Source organism: Lithobates pipiens, unplaced genomic scaffold (genome assembly GCF_037356315.1).
Source record: "Lithobates pipiens isolate NorthernLeopardFrog02 unplaced genomic scaffold, aLitPip1_a1.2 Scaffold_23, whole genome shotgun sequence".
In the NCBI taxonomy this organism is placed as follows: domain Eukaryota; kingdom Metazoa; phylum Chordata; class Amphibia; order Anura; family Ranidae; genus Lithobates; species Lithobates pipiens.
Genome location: NW_027507785.1, coordinates 193,556,491 through 193,579,927, shown reverse-complemented (window position 1 = coordinate 193,579,927; position 23,437 = coordinate 193,556,491). Strand labels below are relative to the sequence as shown.

At 41.5% G+C, this 23,437-nt stretch overlaps 1 protein-coding gene across 1 annotated transcript in view; it reads left to right on the top strand.

Moving 5' to 3' along the window:
* The window catches only part of LOC143927129 (fibronectin type III domain-containing protein 7-like), an 82,741-nt gene that overhangs the window by 23,637 nt on the left and 35,667 nt on the right, over nt 1-23,437 (top strand). Inside the window, exons 5-9 of the mRNA XM_077451085.1 lie at nt 2,473-2,742; nt 8,237-8,497; nt 12,512-12,772; nt 16,342-16,602; nt 18,003-18,263. Coding sequence (XP_077307211.1) covers nt 2,473-2,742; nt 8,237-8,497; nt 12,512-12,772; nt 16,342-16,602; nt 18,003-18,263 — 1,314 coding nt within the window. The remainder of the gene's footprint in view (nt 1-2,472; nt 2,743-8,236; nt 8,498-12,511; nt 12,773-16,341; nt 16,603-18,002; nt 18,264-23,437) is intronic.

Sequence of the window (23,437 nt, the reverse complement as noted above, 5' to 3'; positions counted from 1 at the left end):
TAATTTGTACGTAAATTTATTCTGCAAAAATGGACATCCACTGATTCTCCAACCCATAAACAATGGGTTGGGAAACTCAATTATATACTTAAAAGAGAAAAATTAACATACAAACATAGAGGCACACCCCAAAGATTTGATAAAATATGGTCACATTAGATAGAACCTAGTAATGAATTATATGATGGTTTGTCTAGTAGAGAGGAGTGAAGGTAGAGGAGATAGATGAGAGTAAGGAGTAATGGTAGAAGGGAAAGGCATAAAGGGTGTAAAAGAAAGATAACTTATTTCTGCTTGGAGGAAATGACTATAATTTGATGATTGACACTGGGGGAATTCAAGATGATGTTCAGAATGTATTCATAATCTTAGTATGCTCTATTAATTATATGTTAGGTCACTCCGAGAGGTACAGTTTGTTTGGTTTATGTTTTCATTTGTTTCTTTTTGATTTTCTACTTTATGATATGACATGGACTAATTTGTTATATTTGTTTATATGTTTTTGCAACAAAAAATAAAAAAGCTATTTGATTAAAAAAAAAAGTGTATGGCAAAATAAATAAAATATATGTAGCATACCTTTGCAATATATCCACATTTCTCCATGTTCAACTGTTCAAGAAAGCAAAAATGGCAGCTGTCTAAATTAATTTATAGCTAGCGAGATAAAGGTGCAAGTACTGTAAATAGGGCAATTAACAAACATATGCATGCATATTTCCCTTGTTAGCTATGCATTGATTTAGGCACATGTCATTTTTGCTTTGTTGGATGTGCTGCATACATATACCAGGGGTCTTCAGCTGTTTGGGCTTCTAGTGTTTCAGAAACTGGCAATGGTGACCTATTAAGTTGCAATGCAGCATTAATGCCATCAATCAGATGTAATCAGTGCATTATAATTTGACTTAAAGGGGGGAGATTTACTAAAACTGGTGCACACTGTATCTGGTGCAGCTATGCATACTAACCGTTCAGCTTCTAACTTCAGCTTAGGCTTTGACAATAAAACATAGAAGCTGATAGGATATTATGCACAGCTGCACCAGATTCTGTGTACAGTAGTTTTAGTAAATCTTCCCCAAGTGTGTTCAATTTGTGTTTGGTCATAGGCTGGTTTTATTTAGAGTATATAGTAGAGCTTATATCTTCCTCAAGATGGGAAGGAAGAATGAATGTTTAGAAGGCCTGGAAACATCCATGTAAGGGATTTGAAATCAGATTGAAATGCAGAAAAAATGGGTTTTCTCTACAATAGTTTGTGGTTCTAACTTTTCCTACAAAGCTTTAACAAGGGTGACACTTTTCTCTCCAGACATCTGTGTATTCTAACCTATTGAGTTGGAATGAGATTTGAGTTTGTGGCAATGTAGAGTTTAATCCAAACTTTACATGTTCGTAGTTCACTGAATGGGCAAACTGAATGGCTGCTGTATCACTACTGCCATCAAACAAATGGCTTTCTGCTCCTTGGTTACTTGGACACTGCATTGGAGCAACAAAGGGTAATGTATGGGCCAGCCGCAGGCATCCTAGCAACCTATGACATAATTGGTTGCTAAGATGCCATCAGCAGTTGACTTGTCTTTTTTTTAGCTGGGTGATGCGCACCATTCATTGTGATTGACGATAAATCGAACTCACTGGACAACTTAATAAATGATAGATTTAGACTGTGGGACATATCTTTTTTTATAACTGATTTTTTTGTGGTGTTGTGCCTTCATTTACTATTTAAATGTTTTTGAGAATGAGTAACCCAGGGTACTATGCACCACTTAATGGTTTGCTCAGGGGTTCAGACATCTGGGGCCCCCTTATTTTAAAGGACTTTCAGATTGCGATAAGTCCTCTCCCCCTCAGTCCCCTGCATCCACTGGGCAAAGCATGTGGAGAGGAGGCCCCTGTCCCTATCATGGGGAGCAGCTGCTTTGCTGGGGAGGAAGCCCTGGCAAGGTACCCTCCCCATGTTAAGGGCATGTGGCCTGGTTCACTACCCCCCTTTCCTGGACAGTCAAGCTACCTGTTTGGTTAAGGGTCCGGTATAGATTTTCGAGGAGGGGCTTGAGGTTATATATATTATTTTTGGTACAAAAAATGGGTCAGGTATAGATGTTAATGGGAATCCCTGGACACTTTTTCTTTGTAAATATCACTTTTGTTTCGTGCATTGTACAGATGTGCCACATCATATGCTAGTTTAAGGCACCCCCTAAGCATGTTAACGGTATTATGTATTTTTTTTCAAAGAGCTACTCCCTGTTAAAGGGTATTTAATGTTTTTGCATTGGTACATGTCCCCCATGGCACTGCCCAGCTACCCACACCCTTTTTTCTCAAAAGCCTTAGGAAATGTTTAAAGTATGCTAAAAACTATTTCATATTGTTTGCATTTAACAAAAATGTATATTTAATTTGGGATACCTTGCTAACTTTATGTGTCATATTCATGTATTTTTTTTTTATTAGTGACCCCTCCACCAACAAATGTCTCTGTAACCACAATTTCCAGTTATGCAGTGACATTAACATGGTCAAGTGTTGATTATGCACTGATGTATGGGATCTTTGTTTATGAAGTTGGACTGAGTCCCAATCTGGCATATATCAGGAAGACTACTTCTCTTGTCATCACACTGGATAATCTGCTACCCTGCACTCACTATATGTTTGCTTTGACGTCATATAATTGGTTTTACACAGCTGGGCAGGAAAATCAGCTGCTATATGAAACTGGAAGTAAGTTCATTTATATTTGGCTATCATTTAAATGCCAGCTGAAAACACAGACATAATAAACAAAATGTCAGAGGAATGGCATAGGAATCTCATTTTTGTAAATGAATAGTGATGAAGATGTTGACATAAAGTGCAGTACCCTCATTTACATTAGTTAACCCTTCTTTAAAAATTGTTCTTTTAGTATTATGTTACTAGTCACGTTTTGGTGAAGGAACTATATGTCCCAAAATGGTTACTCTGAACTTCAAAAAGTCGTATCATCCACAAGGCTAACTAGGCAGGATCCTAGGGCCTGGTGGATGTGCATGGGGCCCAGCTATATACTTAATGACTCTACAGTAATATTGCAACTAGTCAAAACTATGCATCTGCCTGTTACTTCACAAGGGAGGAGACACACCTGTAGGTAGTTGGTATCTGATAAAGCTATGTAGGTACTGCCAATACAAATGGGGCAGCTTCTCTGTACTTATAACAGTCATTATCAATTTTATTCATAAGGGGATCAAACCTGCTACAGTACCTTGCCATGGGCCCTGTTCTGTCCTAACCTGTCTCTGATCTATCTGCATGATCTCAAAGGGATATTACCTAACCAAGTTTTACCAGAACTTGTAATTGATTATTATTACTACCTACAATTATGGTGCAATTGTGGGTGTGTTGATAGACTGTAATATGTAGGTTAAGCCGCGTACACACGGGCGGACTGTCTGGCCTACTTAGTCCGCCGAAACACATTTCAGCGGACAGTCCGCTCGTGTGTGGGCTTCAGCTGACTTTTTCAGCGTGCAGTCTGGCGGACTAAGTATTTCGGAATTTCTGTAATACAGTCCGTCGGACTCGCATTTCGACGGACAATCCGCCCGTGTGTGTGCCAGTCCACCGTACTTTTGAAATGAGCGGACTTTTCCCGCCCGGAGAAAAGTCCGCTAATTTCGAGCGGGTATCCAGGTAGGCGGGGCCCGCGAAGGAGACGTCACTTACCCTGCCGCCTGGTATTGACTTAAAGGGGAACCCCAACGCCGAAAAAAATCGGCGTGGGGGTCCCCCCCAAGTCCACAACAGACCCTTGTCCGAGCACGCTACCCGGCCGGCCAGGAAAGGGGGGCGAGCGAGCGCCCCCCCCCCTCCTGAGCCGTACCAGGCCGCGTGCCCTCAACATGGGGGGGTGCCTTGGGGAAGGGGGGCCGCGCGGCCCCCCCACCCCAAAGCACCTTGTCCCCATGTTGATGAGGACAAGGGCCTCTTCCCGACAACCCTGGCCGTTGGTTGTCGGGGTCTGCGGGCGGGGGGCTTATCGGAATCCGGGAGCCCCCTTTAATAAGGGGGCCCCCGGATACCGGCCCCCCACCCTATGTGAATGAGTATGGGGTACAATGTACCCCTACCCATTCACCTGTGAAAAAAAGTACAAAAAAAACACAACACAGGGTTAAAATATTTTATTGCACAGCTCCGGGGGTCTTCCGTCTTCGGGGGTCTTCTCGCCGGACTCCTTCGCTATCTTCTTGTAGCTCTTTTGCTAGCGGAGGAGTCCGGCTTTCTTCCTCGCCGCTGGCCTCTTCTCCTGACTTCGGGGGTCTTGTCCCCCTCTTCGGTTCTTCTGCCGCCGCCGTCGCCGCCGCCTTCCGTTCTTCTTCTTCTTCTTTTTCTTCTCCAGGAGATGTTGCCTCGACGATCTCTCCGGCCGGAATGCCAGGGACGCACTGCGCAGCCACTTATATAGGGACAATGGGGCGGTGTCACATGGCTTTATGTCACATGGGTTGGTCACATGGGTTGATGTCACATGGGGACTATGACATCGTAAGGGGGCGGGGTCACCATGTGACCAACCCATGTGACACAAAGCCATGTGACACCGCCCCATTGTCCCTATATAAGTGGCCGCGCAGTGCGTCCCTGGCATTCTGGCCGAAGAGATCATCGAGGCAACATCTCCTGGAGAAGAAGAAGAAGAAGAAGAAGAACGGAAGGCGGCGGCGACGGCGGCGACAGAAGACCGGGCCACTGCCTGTAAAAGAGCTATAAGAAGGCGCGGTGGCCCGGCAGAAGAACCGAAGAGGGGGACAAGACCCCCGAAGTCGGGAGAAGAGGCCGGCGGCGAGGAAGAAAGCCGGACTCCTCCGCTAGCAAAAGAGCTACAAGAAGATAGTGGAGGAGTCCGGCGAGAAGACCCCCGAAGACGGAAGACCCCCGGAGCTGTGCAATAAAATATTTTAACCCTGTGTTGTGTTTTTTTTGTACTTTTTTTCACAGGTGAATGGGTAGGGGTACATTGTACCCCATACTCATTCACATAGGGTGGGGGGCCGGTATCCGGGGGCCCCCTTATTAAAGGGGGCTCCCGGATTCCGATAAGCCCCCCGCCCGCAGACCCCGACAACCAACGGCCAGGGTTGTTGGGAAGAGGCCCTTGTCCTCATCAACATGGGGACAAGGTGCTTTGGGGTGGGGGGGCCGCACGGCCCCCCCTTCCCCAAGGCACCCCCCCATGTTGAGGGCACGCGGCCTGGTATGGCTCAGGAGGGGGGGCGCTCGCTCGCCCCCCTTTCCTGGCCGGCCGGGTAGCTTGCTCGGACAAGGGTCTGTTGTGGACTTGGGGGGGACCCCACGCCGATTTTTTTCGGCGTTGGGGTTCCCCTTTAAGTCCATACCAGGCGGCGGGGTCAGCGACGTCTCCTTCGCGGGCCCCGTCTACCTGGAGACGCGCTCGAAATGAGCGGACTTTCCTCCGCGTGTGTGGGCGAGTCCGTTCATTTCAAAAGTAGGGCGGATAGTATGGCGGACTTAGTCCGCCGTATTAGTCCGCTCAAAAAGTGCCGTGTGTGGGCAAGTCCGTTCATTCGAAAGTATGACGGACTGTCCGTCGGATTGTCTGACGGACTAAGTTGGCCAGACAGTCCGCCACGTGTGTACGCGGCTTTAGTGTCATGTTAATGAGGTCGAATTTTCAAAAAGTGAATTTGTTACCTTTTTTTTTAAAATCTGGATATCTAAGGTGACTTACTGTAAAGTCCGGAAACAGACACCCCAGTCATAGTTAATAACCAGTTAGTTAAGCTTCACCTTTAGCCCACCTTCCCTAAAGATAAGCAGGCCTACCCCTACTAAGTTGCCCCCAGGGCTTAATACACACAACTATATACCCTAACTATAAACTTTTGCTGCTGGATCCAAGGTAGAAGAGAGTAGACGTACCATATAGTGTTGGGGGAAACAAGCTGGAAACCACACTGCAGGAGTCAGGACTGGTGGCTGGCAGCAGGCATAATTAGTGAAGGTATCAAAGGTCAGGGCAGGCAGCACACTGTAGCGGTATCTGGTAAGACAACCAAGGTCTGTCAGGGGAGATATTTGTTAAATGTAGCAAAGGTCAGGGCTGGCAGAAGGCAGTAAAGATATTAGCTAAACATAGATATTAATCTTTTTGAAGGTTCACAGAAGCCTTCACACCTACAGTAGAATTCCTAGCTCTTCTGAACTGAAGTTGTGGAACTTTTGGCAGAGGTCAGCTCAGAAGTAAAATCTCTGGGCATCATTTTATATTAAGGGTCTTCACTCCTAATTCATAGAACTAATTTATTGGCTGTATATATTATCTAAAAGTAACAGAGAAAACACTTTGGCTAATTAGGATATAATTAGGCTTTTTCAGTGAAAAAGTCTGAACCATCTGCATACTACTTGTGAAAATTTTGGTGAAGTTTTTCTTCTTTTTCTGTCTACATTTTCCTACTTGTGAAAGCCAGGTTCTGTTTTCTCTCATATGCGAACACTGAAAAGAGTACATATTTTGGAAAAGTTAAGATTTGTTATGCATCTGAGATATTCTGAACTTTGTATACCTAATGCAAAATAACTGCTTTCACACACTACAATGCAATGTAAAGTAAATTCCTTATATCAAGAATTTATGATTGAGTTGTGATTTTAGCAGGATTTGGTGATTACCCTGGCACGGAGGGGGGAGGGGGATTGTGATTTTAGTGAATGAAGTGATTACAAAGTATAAATGGAAAGGTTACTACCTGATGTTGGCTTTGACCCACAATTATTTTTGGTATAATAAAAATTCTACCTCCAGTCTAAGGAAGTAGGTAAAGGAGCAAGATATGCCCCTAGTGTGGCCAATATTGTATGGTCAAGTGGGAGAAGGAGTATATTAGTTCAGTTTTTTTGGTCAAGTTTGCTTTTTACTGGCACATTTTTGATGATATATTCACCGTTTGGAAATGGCGCCTAGATTTTTTTGGGACATTTGAATAATATTTATAAAATTGTTTAATATTGTAATACTATTGTTTTTGTAACTTTTGTAATTGATTGGGTAGTCAAACACTGGAGGGGGCCTGATCTGAGAAAAAAAAATATCAAATATTGAAACCAAGTTTTTGAAAACATTTATTGGATAAACACCAAGGGTTTAAATATAGATATTGATTTAAAGATTAATGTTATTTGGGTGAGGTTTTATTTTATTTTGTTCAGTCGGATGTTGCTGGCAAGTATGTAATATATTGATGTAAACTAACAAAAAATATTTTGTTTATGATCAGTGATTCTTTGATGCTTCAGGTGGACAGCATTTCCAGTTATAGTTTTCCTACTGTAGAGGGAACTTTTGGTCTATTTGGCACAACATAGCATTATTGGTGTAGCACAACAAAGGATTAATGTGGGTATATTTGGAGAGTGGCACTTCACAATGGGTTTACATCGACAGGATGAAACATGTTGGGTGATGTTTGTACATTGTGATGTCATCACACACGGGAGACCGTGTATACATATTCACACTAGGAAGCATTGTGGCCCTCTGAAACAAATACAAGCTATATTATCGTTCTGTTAGTGAACAGCACATGAATATATGAGTGCATCTTTAGTGTATTTTAAAGCTACATTTAGTAAAGGTGCATTTAATCTATATCTTGTCCCCTTCTATGATGCTTGGGATGGAGTTTTATTTGGGAGGTGTTTAGTGGTCACAGATGGGCGCATGGAGGATAAGGAGTTTTTAGATGCCTATGCTGTTTTTGAAAGCCTTATCAATTTAAGGGTCAATGCTATAAAACGAGCATATCATAGGGGAACCTTTGGGAATGGATTATCACCTGATTAATATTTCATGTTTCTCTAGGACTGGGTGTATCATAACACTGATTGGATCACATTTACATTTTCTCACTTCAGCATTTGAAAATATATTTAGTGTATTAAATTAAAACCATATCAGCTATGGATTTAACGTGTATATATATTTATTGACACTGTTAGCACTTAATAATGGATATATTTTGTTGTTTGTGCATTTACACTCCTTAGGTATCATGTAATAATATCAATTTTGTTAATAATTATTCAGGGTTGACTTTTTATGTACAGTATTTATTATGTGATTTTCAGGGAAATAGCACTATAGACAGTTTTATATACACTAATAAAAACATTTTCTATTTCTGTTCCTCTTATTTTTTGTGAATAGAGGTTGCTTCTCCCCAGATCCTCAACATCCAATACAACAACAATTTGGGCACTGCGTTAATATCCTGGACGTCAAGCTTAGGTGCCTCTTCATATATGGTGACTGCAAAATCAGACTCTAACTATGAGTCTTTGTGTACATCCACTTCCAACAGCTGTGAGATCCAAAGCTTAGTTTGTGAACAGAGATATACAGTGAGCACCGTTGCACTAACCAACAACTGTACCAGCAATACCAGTGAAGCATTAATTCTAGAAACAGGTATGCTAATTAAAGCATAAATTATTGTTTTTATGATATTGAATCATTACTCCCAAGGGATATGGCATCGTATGTTATCCACTTGTCAACTGCCTCATAGCAGATTTACTGCTACAGGGCGGCCGCGATGTGCAGAATCCCATATATACGGGATTCTGCACTTCTGGGTAGGGGGCACGCTCACACCGCTGGCACGCTGCTTCTGCTGTTACAGCAGAAGCCACTCACCGGGTGTCGGCGAATGGATGTGTGATGGGAAAACACACAGAAAGGAGCTCTGCCTATGTAAACAAGGAAGAGCTCCGTTCTGATGGAGGAAGTGATGAATTTTCCTTCACTGCAAAGCAGGGAATAAAATCCATCACTTCCCTTTGTAAAAGCACCTCACACAGTACACAAAACACTGGCTAGGCTCACATTTAACCCTTTAGTCACCCTAGATGTTTAACGCCTTCCCAGCCAGTGTCATTAGTACAGTGATAGTGCATATTTTTGCACTGTATTAGTGTCACTAGCTCCCACAGAGTGTCAGTTAGTGTCCGTTGTCCACTGCTATTTCACAGTCCTGCTAAAAAAAAAATTCCAGTATATATCCCATAGTTTTTAGACACTATAACATTTTCACAAACCAATCAATGTACACTTATTGGGATTTTTTTTATTACCAAAATAATGAAGCAAAATACATATTGTCCTAAATTTATGAAGGAAGTAGATTTTTTACATTTTTTATGCTAGATGTTTTATAGCAGAAATGAAAAAAATTTTTTTTCAAAACTGTCAATCTTTTTTTTGTTTATAGTGCTAAAAATATAAAACACAGTGGTGATCAAATACCACCAAAAGAAAGCTCACTTTGTGGGAAAAAAAATTACATAAATTGTATTTGGGTACAGCATTGCATGACCGCGAAATTTCCAGTTAAAGTAACGCAGTGCCGTATCGCAAAAAATGGCCTGGTTATCAAGGGGGGTAAATCTTCCAGAGGTCAAGTAGTTAAGTATGCACAGCTGGTTTATTTTTAATTAATTTATTTTAATTTTATATGATATAACTCTCAGAATATTTAATTAGTAAGTTTCATGCAAAACTATTCTCTGAACAGTTACCTCCTGATCATTGTAAAAATACCCTGATCAAGCATAGTGAGCCTTAGATGGATTTTAACAACTCTTGTTCACTGAAAAGATATGCTTAAAGGAAATTTACTTTTCTGTAAAAAAAACAAAAAACAATTCAATTGTATATGCCTGTTCTGGCATATAGTGTCCGTCCATTGGATAGTGTCCGCCCCGTACTGCGCAGGCGCAGCGCTTGCGCAGTACGGAGCAGAAGGAGATTCGGAAAATCTCCAAAGGTGAACAGTGCCTGCGCCATGAGTGGAGGTGCTAGCTCCACCATCCAAGTAGACATAGGGCTGCAAATATTAGAGGGCCGCTCGCCACGCTTTGGGCATGGCCTCACTGCGCTCGGCTCTTTTTATTCCAACTCTATGTCCACTTGGATGGTGGGGCTAGAACCTGGACTCACGGCGCAGGCGCCGTTCATCTTCGGCTATTTTTGGAACCTGTGTGTCCTGTACACAGCGGACACTATCCGATGGGGGACACAATGTGATAGGACGCCGTAAAGCATGCTTGTTATACTCACTGTGGAACCTACGGGTTTTTGCATTTCCATGTTCTGTGTATTGTGGGAGACCAGATATAGTGAATGCAGGGCCCTGGGTTTAGCAACACTTTAAACTGGGACTTGAATTACTCAGAGATGGAGCACACAACCTCCTTCTCAGCTGGCAAAGATAGCAACGTCTTTGGAGTGTAAGTAAAACCAATATTCTTTTTCTGTTTTAGAGTAGGGAAGGCTTAAAACTATCATGTTATTTTTTGCTGTTTTCTGCCTGGGATATTTCACCTGGGGGGAGGAAATCTGTCATTAGCTAACATAATTCCTATCTTAGAAGTTGGCACAGAAATATTTGTCCCCAGTGGATGACTTTACCTCAACTCTTGCTCTGGGTAGAACTCCAAATTTTTGGCTTAACCCTTTTTTTCTGTCTCAGTGACAATGGTCTCCAGGACAAATACAATGGGTGAACCATCTCAACAAAGACACAGACAGCAATAAACAAAGACAAATGAAAGTGTGATAGTTGTGCCCTGCCACCTAGTGCTATATGAATGAAAAACACGTGTGTAATAAAATATATTATAAGCTGCTGCTACCACCTGAAATTTCAATAATAAGTATAATATAAGAAATATGATAGCGCTGCTACAAATTAAGTGATAAATTTATAGGGGTAGGGATCAATAATGAATTTTAATAAATTCACCCCGCCACAATCCCTCGGACTGCCCTCCAGATGAAGCCAAGAGGTAGAGCCTGGCGTTGATAGACATGAGATTTGTTGGATTATTACATTCTTTTTTTATACCTTAGTAAGTGTGAGTTTAATGATTGAACCTGGGGTGGTGAGGTTCATTCCACTTAAGATTTGATACGGCACTATTGGAAGCACGTTTTATTTTCATGTCGCTTTGGAGTTGCTGGTGAACTGCACAGAGGCATTTTAAAGGAGAAGTACACAGAGTACAAACAGTGTAGAGTGTGTTTGACCCCTGCAAGGTCTTTATAGTAGCCATTGGAGATCAAAGTGGAGCCGTCTGCTGATGGGAATCATCTTGAGCTTTGAGTATGTTTGACCCTATTAGGGTCTATAAAGGAGGGAGCACTAATCACGGAGTGACGTTTGATTTATGAAGCACGTATCTTCACTGTAAAGGTAGAATTGCCCTTTTTTGGCATGAGAAGATTCTTCAAAACTAACTTATTATTATTATTTTTTTTTTTTTATTTCATCATATGTTTGACATTTGTATTGCATTTTGGACTTTGACATTTGCAATCAGCACGTCAATATGTTTTCATATTGTGGATCACAATTTTGTGTTATCACCATTCATCACTTAATTTTTAGCATCGCTATTATATTTCTTATAATAAACATAGACAAAGGGTCTTTACATACACTTGAAGAATTAACAGAATTTGTTAAAATTCATAATGGTAATGCTAAGTATATTAGAAAACCTAGCATACTTTTCTTTTTCAATCATTTTTAATGACCATTTCAAAGAATAGAAGAAAAGGGATGGAACAATCCCATGGCAAAATGTTACAAGAACTGTTGTTGACAAGCTCCACAACTAAACTAAGTAGAGGGTAGATTTGTTGGATTACATAACAAAAAACATATGTAGACCCATTAAATTAGGCATGGAAAGACATTAAGGAGATTAATTGTGGCTCAAGGTAAAATAATTTCTTTCTGTAATGAAAGCCAGTTTAATAGGAAAAACAATGCTTATGAATCTATAAATAATAAATAGCCAATGTGGACAGATTATAATGCTGTGGCACAATCAGAGATGAAGAGAAAGAGCATACTTTTCATATGGAGTGTCGTAAATTGATTTCATAATACATTTGTATTTGTAAAAAAAAAAAAGCTATTTATTTCTATATTTCTATATTTAGAAATAAAGAAAATCAGTTTAAAAATTAACCAATAGGGCTGGATTAATTTTTAGTGGTCAATATGTTGGTATTCCAAACAACAATTTGTATTTTTTTTAAAAAATCCAATATAAAAGCATCATCATAAAAGTAGAAATATGCGTTAACAATATGTCTATAATAATTATATTCACTTGTCGTTGATAACAAGTTGTTATCAATAACATATAATCAAATAATAATAAACAAACATAAATCAAATAAAAAAACATTATCGATATCTTTTAAGAAATGGGCTTGATTTTATGAAATTTCGCATTTTTAGTTTCTTAGACAGAATTTCTTTCTATCTAAAAATGCAAAGCTATAAACTATAAAGTATAGAAGCTGTGAGTTAAAAACTGGGCAATATCATTATTGGTGGTTTGAATATGATACCCAGCAAATAATAGTTGCTCCATATGTTGAGTTCATAATCTTTTTTGTGTTTTACAGCTCCATGTGCCCCCAAAAATGTGACCATAATTCGTGACTGTAGTATCAACACTGTGAATGTCTACTGGAATCCTGTTATTGGTGCTGTCAGGTACATTTCAAATGCTTTTGCACCTGATGGCAGTAAGGAGGAATGCGCTAACCAAGATACTTACTGTTTCTTCATGAACTTACTCTGTGGGACTGAATATGAGATCAGTGTGCTTGCTTTTAATGGTAAAATAAATAGCTCTGGCAGTCCAAGAATCAAAATAAGAACAGGTGAGAGAAACACTTGCTTGATTGACAAGCACAATTATGTAAAACACATTTAAACACATAAAAAAAATCAGCTCTTAATATACTACAGACAGTTTTTATCCATTAGTGGTGATTTCAACTGAACTAAGTTTGTTAATTGGTCAGCATATAGGGCAGGGATATGCAATTAGCGGACTTCCAGCTGTTGCAGAACTACAAGTCCCATGAGCCATAGCAAGACTCTGACAGTCACAAGCATAACACCCAGAGGCATGATGGGACTTGCAGTTTTGCAACAGCTGGAGGTCCACTAATTGCATATCCCTGATATAGGGTCTAAAAAAATGCACCTGGTTATTATCATTATTATAATACGGGATCTATATAGCGTTAACAGTTTATGCAGCGCTTTACAATATAAAGGGGCCAGTACAATTACAATACAGTTAAATACAAAAGAAATAGAAGGGCCCTGTTCATGGAGCTGACAATCTAAAGGGAGGGGGAGATGGTACAAAAGGTAAAATCCGGGGATGATTTGATGGAGGTGACTCAAGTACCATACTTAGGTGGAGGTGGGATAGGGTTCCCTAAATAGGTGAGTTTTTAAAGATCGCCTAAAGGCAGACAGGGTAGGAGCTGAGCGGACATGCTGGTGTAGGAAGTTGCAGAGGATGGGAGAGGCTCTGGAGAAGTCCTGGAGGCGAGCATGGGAGGAGGTAACAAGGGAGCTAGAGAGCAGGAGGTCCTGAGAGGAGCGGAAAGGACGATTTGGGAGATATCTGCAGATGAGATTGGTAATGTAGCTGGGGTGATGTTTTGGATGACATTGTATGTTGTTGTTTGTATTTTTAATATTATACAATGGGGTAGGGGAAACCAGTGAAGGGAATGGCAGAGAGGGGCAGCAGTCAGGGATCAGTTAGTAAGGTGTATTAGTCCAGCAGCAGCATTCATCATAGACCAAAGGGGGATAGCCTGTGAAAACTAGGCCAGTGAGGAGGGAGTTGCAGTAGTCAAGGCGGGAAATAACCAAGAAGTGAATAAGTTATTTTGTGGTATCATTAGTTACAAAGGTGCAAATTCTAGAAATGTTGTGAAGGAGAGGTCAGAGTCTATGATTACACCTAGCACCCCGGCATGTGTGGAGGGACCAATAGTTGTGTCATTGATCACAATAGTAAAGTCATGAGGGGTGGGATCAGGGAGGAGGAAATATTACAAGCTCAGTTTTAGAAAGATTGAGTCAGAGGAAGTGGTATGACATTCATACTAATATATCGCTGAGTAAGTTTGTGATATGCTAGGAGATTGAGGAGTTGAGAGATAGATCTGGGTGTCATCAACATAGAGGTGGTATTGAAAGCCATGGAAGGATACCACCTGGTCCAGGGAAGAGGTATATAGAGAGAATAGGAGCGGCTTAAGGACAGAATCTTGGGGTACTCCAACAGAAAGAGGAAGAGAAGCAGAGGGGATGTTGTTGTATATGACACTGAAAATGCGCTGAGATAGGTAGGAGGACCACGAAAGAGCAAAGTCACAGAGGCAAAGGGAGTGATGTTTATTAAGGAGGAATGGGTGTTCAGCTGTGTCAAAGGCAGTAGAACAGTCTACAAGTGTGAGTATGAAGTACTGCCTATTGGTTTTAGCGGTCAGTAGGTCATTGGTGAGTTTTAGTAGGGAAGTTTCAGTGGAATGTTGTGGGTGGAAGCTAAACTGTAGGGGATCGAGAAGGTTGTTGTCAGTGAGGTAGCAACTCATACAGTTGTGGAGAAGGCTTATAAGAAGCTTGGAGGCAATAGGAAGCAGGGAAATAGATCTTAAGTTATTCAAACAGATGGGGTCCAGTGAGTGTTTTTTAAGTATGGGGGTAACCAGTGCATGTTTGAGAGAGAGAAAGGTGTCGCAAGAGAGCAAGAAGATGTGGGTTAGAGAGTTTACAATACAGCAGGTGGCCTCAGTAAATGTGAGGGGACAGGGTCCAGGGGACAGGTGGTGAGGTGGGCTGTGGAAAGGAGTTTAGCAACTTCCTCAATTGTAACAGGGTTGAAAAAGGAATGTGTTGAGTGTGGTGTTGGACCTGGTGTGTTGATTGGTGGAGACAGAGGTGTATGTACCACAAGACAAACATGGCGTATGTCTTGGGCGCCTTTTTTCGGGGGGGGGGAGGAGTCGAAAAAGCATCTCCAGGTGTCACAGAGCAGATGCCAGTCCTGTCATCACTGGGGGGCCATCCGGCAGATGTGTATGAGGCTGGAGCTGGGGAGAGGTGGAGCTGTTATCAGGATGCTATGAGGTCAGCCGGCTATTCTGGTGATTGGCGTCCCGCAGAATTCACCATGAAGAAGGTGATGGTGTTGGTGTGTTTGCTTGCAGCTAGAAAGATGCCTTGGCTCAAAGAGGTTTGGATGAGAGGGTTTTGATTAGAGTGATGTAGTAGGTTTGTTTAGCAGAGTGGAGTCAGGAGTTGTATTTGAGAAGAGCAAATTTGTAGAGGGTGAAGTCTTGTAGGAATTTAATTTTACGCCATGCTTGCTCAAGAGCACGGCTGCGTCTCTTGAGATTTCTGGTGTCGTCTGTTTACCAGGGTTGTAGCAGGCGAGGCCTGATTCTGCATGTAGACAGGGGAGTGAGTGTGTCCAGGGAGGATGACAGTATGTTGTTGTAGACAGAAGCCTTGGATCAACAAAATTGGACAAAACCTTAACATTTAAATTGTAAATTGTCCTTTCCATTATGTTTCCCTGATATTGAGTATAACCAAGAAGTGCATTCACAGCCTATTCCCAGGTTTTATAGTATATGGATATGGATGTGGGTGGTATTGCATGGAACACTTGGATCTTTTTCTATTCACCCAATTGAAGCAACTTTGTAAACTTTATTTTCAGCACATAGTTTTGCATATCATTGAGCACAGCATTTCTCACTATTGTGTTCATGACCATACATTTGATTTTTATATTTTTCATGTCACCAATATTTAATTTAGTTAAGACTTTTCATTTATTTCTATATTTATTTCTATATTTATTAGTTATTGATGCATAGATGATGAGATTTATTTATATTTGCTATAGTATATTAGAAATAGTATTGCACATGTACTATCAGCGCAGCACAGGTGATTTTATGCAAATTAGTCTTTGATTCTTTTTTGGTGCTAGCAGCTTTACTTTGGATTTATTGGTGCAGAAACACACTTTACATATTCCATGGTACAGTGATTTCTGTACTGACTTCAGCCCCTGCAACTCCTCCTCTCAGCACCTCTGTAGTTCAAAAAGCAGGCTCTTTGAATTCTGTGACACAGTAATGCCTATCAACAGGGGCATAGTGAATATGTGTCACAGAATTTAAGGAAGTAAATGTGTGGGAAACTTTACATAGAAAGTTTACAAACTTCAAGATATTTCACAGCAATACAAGTAGGCTAGAAATAATTTAAACACAATGTGGAAATTATTATATAGTTTTACATGTTGACCACTGATATGCTTTAAGCACAAACACAACTATAATATACAACTAGGTGATTTATTAGAAGTATATAAACATACATGTTTAATAATTTTCTGTTTCTTAAGCTCCATGTGAACCACGAAATGTTCAAGCCATCATCCAATGCCAAGACAATTCTCTGGATGTTTCATGGAACCCATCAAATGGAGCTTCTTTCTACAAAGCTTCAGTCTTGGGGAGCAGTGGTGTCACCTACAACTGTTCCTCTGTAAACACCAGCTGTCAGATTGTAGGGCTAGAGTGTGGTGAAAGCCTATCACTTTCTGTAATCGCCTATGATGTTGACTGTCCCAGTATGAGTAGTCATCCGGAAGATATTGTAACAGGTATGTTACTAACTATTTGGAAATGTAGGCCGTTGGTGTTGATACAATTATTTAAAGTATTTTAAAGGTTCATTCATAAAATAATTAAAAATGAAGATCAAATGCACTGATCAAACTTTGCCCAAGCTTCTATTTCTATTTGTAAAATAATTTATAATTTAATAATTTAATTAATTTTGTTCTTTCAATTAAGCATACATATTTATATATTTAACATTTTAACTTGGAGCTAGTACAAGTCTGCCTACCATTGTTGCTAGTGATTTTTTTAACAATTTTTCCTTGGTTTACAATTATATGCGTCCTAGTTTTACTTTTTGGATTTTTTACTTTTCCTATGTTACACGAGATTGTGAGCTAAAGACCAAATGGAATATAGAAACCAAGAAATACTCAACTAAAATGTTTCGAATCACAGTGCAATCTTAATAAAAATCATGTATAATTGTTATATCGTTAAATATTATATCTCATCACATAGGCTAATCAAAAAAACAAGGGTTTTTTTATGATGCCTTACCTTATGATAGTGGGAGGAACCATTATTATCATTACTTCATGGCCCTATGGCTATAAACATGTTCTATTTTGGAGATATTTTTTTCTCTGAATTTAGACATAAAAACCTATTTGGAGGTTACATATTCCCTAGCTCGATTTATGACTATCCCACCAATCAGCTGTAGAGAACAGGTATAAACAGTTGTTTGGAGGACTTTTAATGTTGTAGCGAGAGAATGTCATCAGCACACCATAAATCTCCAGAATGGGTTCAAATCTTTATTCAACCATCACATCATTATAGCAGAAACAATATTTGAGAGCCTTGCAGGATCCCTTCATCAGATGTGTTTGATGAAGGGGTCCTACCAGGCTCCAAAATGTTGTTTCTGCTATAATGATGTGATGGCCAAATAAAGCTTTGAACCCGTTCTGGAGATACAGTATGTGGTGTGCTGGTTACATTCTCTCACTCTTACTGTCTTCCAGCCGATGGTTGCTACAGCACCCATTTATATATACCTCCATTTCTGCAGGAACATGTGCGTTGGGAATAGTCAGTTCAAATTTTCATGTTTTAGGGTACAAGAGGATTGGATATGGATTAAACTGAGCAGCTTCTCACAAAAAAGCACTGTACTTAATATTCAGATTAAGGCTGGCTGCTCACAAGATATAATAATAAGTGTCTCTTGCAAAACCCTTAATGGGCTGTAATGGAGCCAGGCATGTGATTTGGGTGGCCTTGTCATTTTTTTTAAATATATTACTGATTGATCATCCAGACATGAATAAAAAATACCTTCTTTTATTAACTAGTAAATATATGTGTGTTTTTAGTGTCCATAGACTTAACTGGGATAGGTAGTAATCTAAAATGTTTCTTATTTTTTTATTAGTTCCATGTGCACCCAGTGATGTCTTAGCCCTTACCGACTGTGATACAAAATCCACTGTTATTCGATGGAGCTATAGCGAGGGGGCAGTTGTATATGTTGCCAAAGCAGTGGCTACTGATGGGTCAGAACATTCCTGTGAATCTTTTGAACTAAGTTGTACACTCTCTGAATTACCATGCAGCCAAACATACATGGTTTCTGTAACTGCTAACAACTATGAGTGCATTAGTCCCCAAAGTCCATCTTCAGAGTTCAATACAGGTATGTATCATTGCTCATTACAACCTAATATAATAGACCTATCAGGAAACATTAATACATTATTCATGGTAATTTGGGTCCATTCATTTGTCAGAAAATAGACAACATATACTGGATAAGGCATTTAGGTGAGTACTAAGTGCACCATATCCTAGTCCTTTTCTTTTTTGCAAATGTGTAACAGAAATATTGTAGGTCCAGGTGAGCGGTGGAAAGAGGATTAAGGAAGCAAATTAAGAATACTTCGGAGAGGCCAAAGGAAGTTAGGAAGATCAGTGGTGTAGAGAAATGGGTTGGGGGGGCAAGGTTAGGTCAGGACTCTCAGGAGCATAGAAATATCAGGGGAAAAGGTGAGTTCCCTCCTGTTCAGAAGGGTAGGTGGGGAATAGAGAGAGAGAGAGAGAGAGAGAGAGAGAGAGAGAGAGAGAGAGAGAGGGTGTAGTATCTAGGCCAATTGCTCTAGGATAGATTTGTATTCTGGGGAACAGGTATACTCCAGCCAGTAAAACCATGTACAGAGCTATTAGCAGAAGTATGCACATGTGCATAAGCCCACGCTGATTTCCTTACACTGAAGAAAATCTGTATTTCTTTACATGAGTATGTGCAGGCTATAGAAAAGTAGTGAGAGAAATATAGTATGTCGTCCTTTTATTCAGATGAGAATAGGGTACTTAAGTAATTGTCCTATTTGAGCAAGACAGTGTACTTAAATGTATTTTATTTGGTATTTTATGTGATAGACCAACACAAAGTGGCACATAATTGTGAAGTGGAAGGAAAATGACAAATGGTTTTCAATTCTTTTACAAATAAATATCTGAAAAGTGTGACGTGCATTTGTATTCAGCCCCCTTTACTCGGATACCCCTAACTGAAATCTAGTGGAACCAATTCGCTTCAGAAGTCACCTAATTAATAAATAGAGTCCATCTGTGTGTAATTGAATCTCAGTATAAATACAGCTGTTCTGTGAAGCCCTCCGAGGTTTGTTAGAGAACCTTAGTGAACAAACAGCATCCTGAAGGCCAAGAAACACACCAGACAGGTCAGGGACAAAGTTGTGAAGTTTAACCACTTGCCGACCGCCTCACGCCGATGTACGTCGGCAGAATGGCACGGGCAGGCATAAGCACGTACATGTACGTGCTTTGCCTCCCGCGGGTCGGGGGCCCGATCGGGCCCCCGCCCGGTGCCTGCGGCGGTCGGTTTTCGTTCGGGAGCGATCCCGGACGAGGGGACGGCCATTCATTCATGGCCACCCCCTCGCGATCGCTCCCGACGAATGGAAATCCCCGGTGACATCACTTCCTCTCCTGTAATGTAAACACAGGAGAGGAAGTGATGTATTCTCTCCTCCGTGTCGGTATTTTTCGTTCCGACACGGAGGAGAGCAGATCAGTGAGTTGCACCAACACATCCCACACACAGTAGAACATGCCAGGCACACTCACACCCCCCCTTTACCCCCCGATCACCCCCCCAATTACCCCTGCCCCCCAGTCACAGTGACACCAATGTCATTTTTTTTTTTTTTTTTTTTTTTTTTGCATTGGTGTCATTTGTGACTGTAATAACTGTTAGGGCAGTTAGGGTTAGCCCCCTTTAGTTCTAATGTACCCCCCTAACCCCCCCAATAAAGGTTTAACCCCGTGATCACCCCCCGTCGCCAGTGTCACTAAGGCTGGGTTCACATTGCAGCGGTTTATGAGAACGAATGTGATTCGCACCGCACTGCAGTGCAAATCACATCCGATCTCTGTGCGATTCGAGTTCAGCCATTCGCCGCACCCGCCGCACCCGCCACACCCGCCGCACCCGCCGCAAATTCGCACGGGACCCTTTTTTTGGCCCGCAGCAGAATCGGATCGCATGGGTGTTCACACCATGCGATCCGAGTTTGCAGATCGCACTGCGATATGCGAACTGATCTGGGGGTGTCAGTAACATTTCACTGACACTCCCAGCAGTTCGCATAGGGCAGTGTGAACTGCCGCCGGGAGGCATGCGATGCGGGAACCCGCCGCGGATTCGCGGCGTTTCCGCATCGCTCCAGTGTGAACCCAGCCTAATAAGCGATCATTTTTCTGATCGCCGTATTAGTGTCACAGGTGACGCTAGTTAGGCAGGTAGGTATTTAGGTTCGCCGCAGCTTTTTATAGCGCTAGGGACCCCCATATACTACCGCATAAAGCCCCCTGATTGCCCCCTAGTTAACCCTTTCACCAGTGATCACCATATAACTGTTACAGGTGACGCTGGTTGGTTAGTTATTTTTTTATAGTTTCAGGGCACCCGCCATTTATTACCTAATAAAGGTTTAACCCCCTGATCACCCGGCAGGTGTCATTTGTGACTAATAACTGTTAGGGCAGTTAGGGTTAGCCCCCTTTAGTTCTAAGGTACCCCCCTAACCCCCCCAATAAAGGTTTAACCCCGTGATCACCCCCCGTCGCCAGTGTCACTAAGGCTGGGTTCACATTGCAGCGGTTTATGAGAACGGATGTGATTCGCACCGCACTGCAGTGCAAATCACATCCGATCTCTGTGCGATTCGAGTTCAGCTATACAGATAGTATGGCTGAATTCGTGTCGCACCCGCCGCACCCGCCGCAAACTCGCACGGGACCCTTTTTTTGGTCCGCAGCAGAATCGGATCGCATGGGTGTTCACACCATGCGATCCAAGTTTGCAGATCGCACTGCGATATGCGAACTGATCTGGGGGTGTCATTAACATTTCACTGACACTCCCAGCAGTTCGCATAGGGCAGTGTGAACTGCCGCCGGGAGGCATGCGATGCGGGAACCCGCCGCGCATTCGTGGCGTTCCCGCATCGCTCCAGTGTGAACCCAGCCTAATAAGCGATCGTTTTTCTGATCGCTGTATTAGTGTCACAGGTGACGCTAGTTAGGCAGGTAGGTATTTAGGTTCGCCGCAGCTTTTTATAGCGCCAGGGACCCCCATATACTACCGCATAAAGCCCCCTGATTGCCCCCTAGTTAACCCTTTCACCAGTGATCACCATATAACTGTTACAGGTGACGCTGGTTGGTTAGTTATTTTTTTATAGTTTCAGGGCACCCGCCATTTATTACCTAGTCTCACTAGTGTACCCCTAAATTTAGGGGTGTCTACTTTCTAAAATGGGGTCATTTGGGGGGGGGGGTTTGTGCCATCTTGGCATTTTATGGCCTTCAAAACTGTAACGCCCTTAGAAAGCCTGAAGGCGGTGCTTGGTTTTTGGGGCCCCGTACGCGGCTAGGCTCCCAAAAAGTCCCACATATGTGGTATCCCCGTACTCAGGAGAAGCAGCAGAATTTATTTTGGGGTGTCATTTCACATATGCCCATGGCATGCGTGAGCAATATATCATTTAGTGACAACTTTGTGAAAAAAAAAAAAAGTTTGTAATTTTCCCGCAACTTGTGGCAAAATATAAAATATTCCATGGACTCAACATGCCTCTCAGCAAATAGCTTGGGGTGTCTACTTTCTAAAATGGGGTCATTTGTGGGGGTTTTGTGCCATCTTGGCATTTTATGGCCTTCAAAACTGTAATAGGTAGTGAGAAGTGAACTCAAAAAATTACGCCCTTAGAAAGCCTGAAGGCGGTGCTTGGTTTTCGGGGCCCCGTACGCGGCTAGGCTCCCAAAAAGTCCCACATATGTGGTATCCCCGTACTCAGGAGAAGCAGCAGAATTTATTTTGGGGTGTCATTTCACATATGCCCATGGCATGCATGAGCAATATATCATTTAGTGACAACTTTGTGAAAAAAAAAAAAAAAAAAAAAAAGTTTGTAATTTTCCCGCAACTTGTGGCAAAATATAAAATATTCCATGGACTCAACATGCCTCTCAGCAAATAGCTTGGGGTGTCTACTTTCTAAAATGGGGTCATTTGTGGGGGTTTTGTGCCATCTTGGCATTTTATGGCCTTCAAAACTGTAATAGGTAGTGAGGCGTGAAATCAAAAATTTACGCCCTTAGAAAGCCTGAAGGCGGTGCTTGGTTTTCGGGGCCCTGTACGCGGCTAGGCTCCCAAAAAGTCCCACATATGTGGTATCCCCGTACTCAGGAGAAGCAGCAGAATTTATTTTGGGGTGTCATTTCACATACGCCCATAGCATGTGTGAGCAATATATCATTTAGTGACAACTTTGTGTAAAAAAAAAAAAAAAATTTTTTTTTTGTCATTATTCAATCGCTTGAGGCAAAAAAATAAAATATTCAATGGGCTCAACATGCCTCTTATCAATTTCCTTAGGGGGTCTACTTTCCAAAATGGGGTCATTTGGTGGGGTTTTGTACTGCCCTGTCATTTTAGCACCTCAAGAAATGAGATAGACAGTCGTAAACTAAAAGCTGCGTAAATTCCAGAAAACGTACCTTAGTTTGTAGATGTGACAACTTTTGCGCAAACCAATAAATATACAATTATTGACTTTTTTTTTACCAAAGACATGTGGCTGAATACATTTTGGCCTAAATGTATGACTAAAATTGAGTTTATTGGATTTTTCTAATAACAAAAAGTAGAAAATATCATTTTTTTTCAAAATTTGCGGTCTTTTTACGTTTATATCGCAAAAAATAAAAATCGCAGAGGCAATCAAATACCATCAAAAGAAAGCTCTATTTGTGGGAAGAAAAGGACGCAAATTTTGTTTGGGTACAACATTGCATGACCGCGCAATTACCAGTTAAAGCAGCGCAGTGCCAAAGTGTAAAAAGACCTCTGGTCATTTACCAGCAAAATGGTCCGGTCTGAAAGTGGTTAAAGCATAGTTAGTTTATAGAAAAATATCCAAAGCTTTAAACATCTCACGGGTCACTGTTCAATCCATCATCCAAAAATGGAAAGAGTATGGCACAACTGCAAACCTACCAAGACATAGCTGTTCTCCTAAACTGAGGAAGCAAGGAGAGCATTAATCAGAGAAAAAGTCAAGAGGCCCATAGTAACTCTGGAGTAACTCTGGAGGAGCTGCAGAGATCCACAGCTCAGGTGGGAGAATCTGTCCAGAGGACAACTATTAGTCATGCACTCCACAAATCTGGCCTTTATGGAAGAGTGGCAAGAAGACAGCCATTGTTGAAAGAAAGACATAAGAAGTCCCGTTTGCGAGAAGCCATGTGGGGGACACAGCAAACATGCAGAAGAAGGTACTT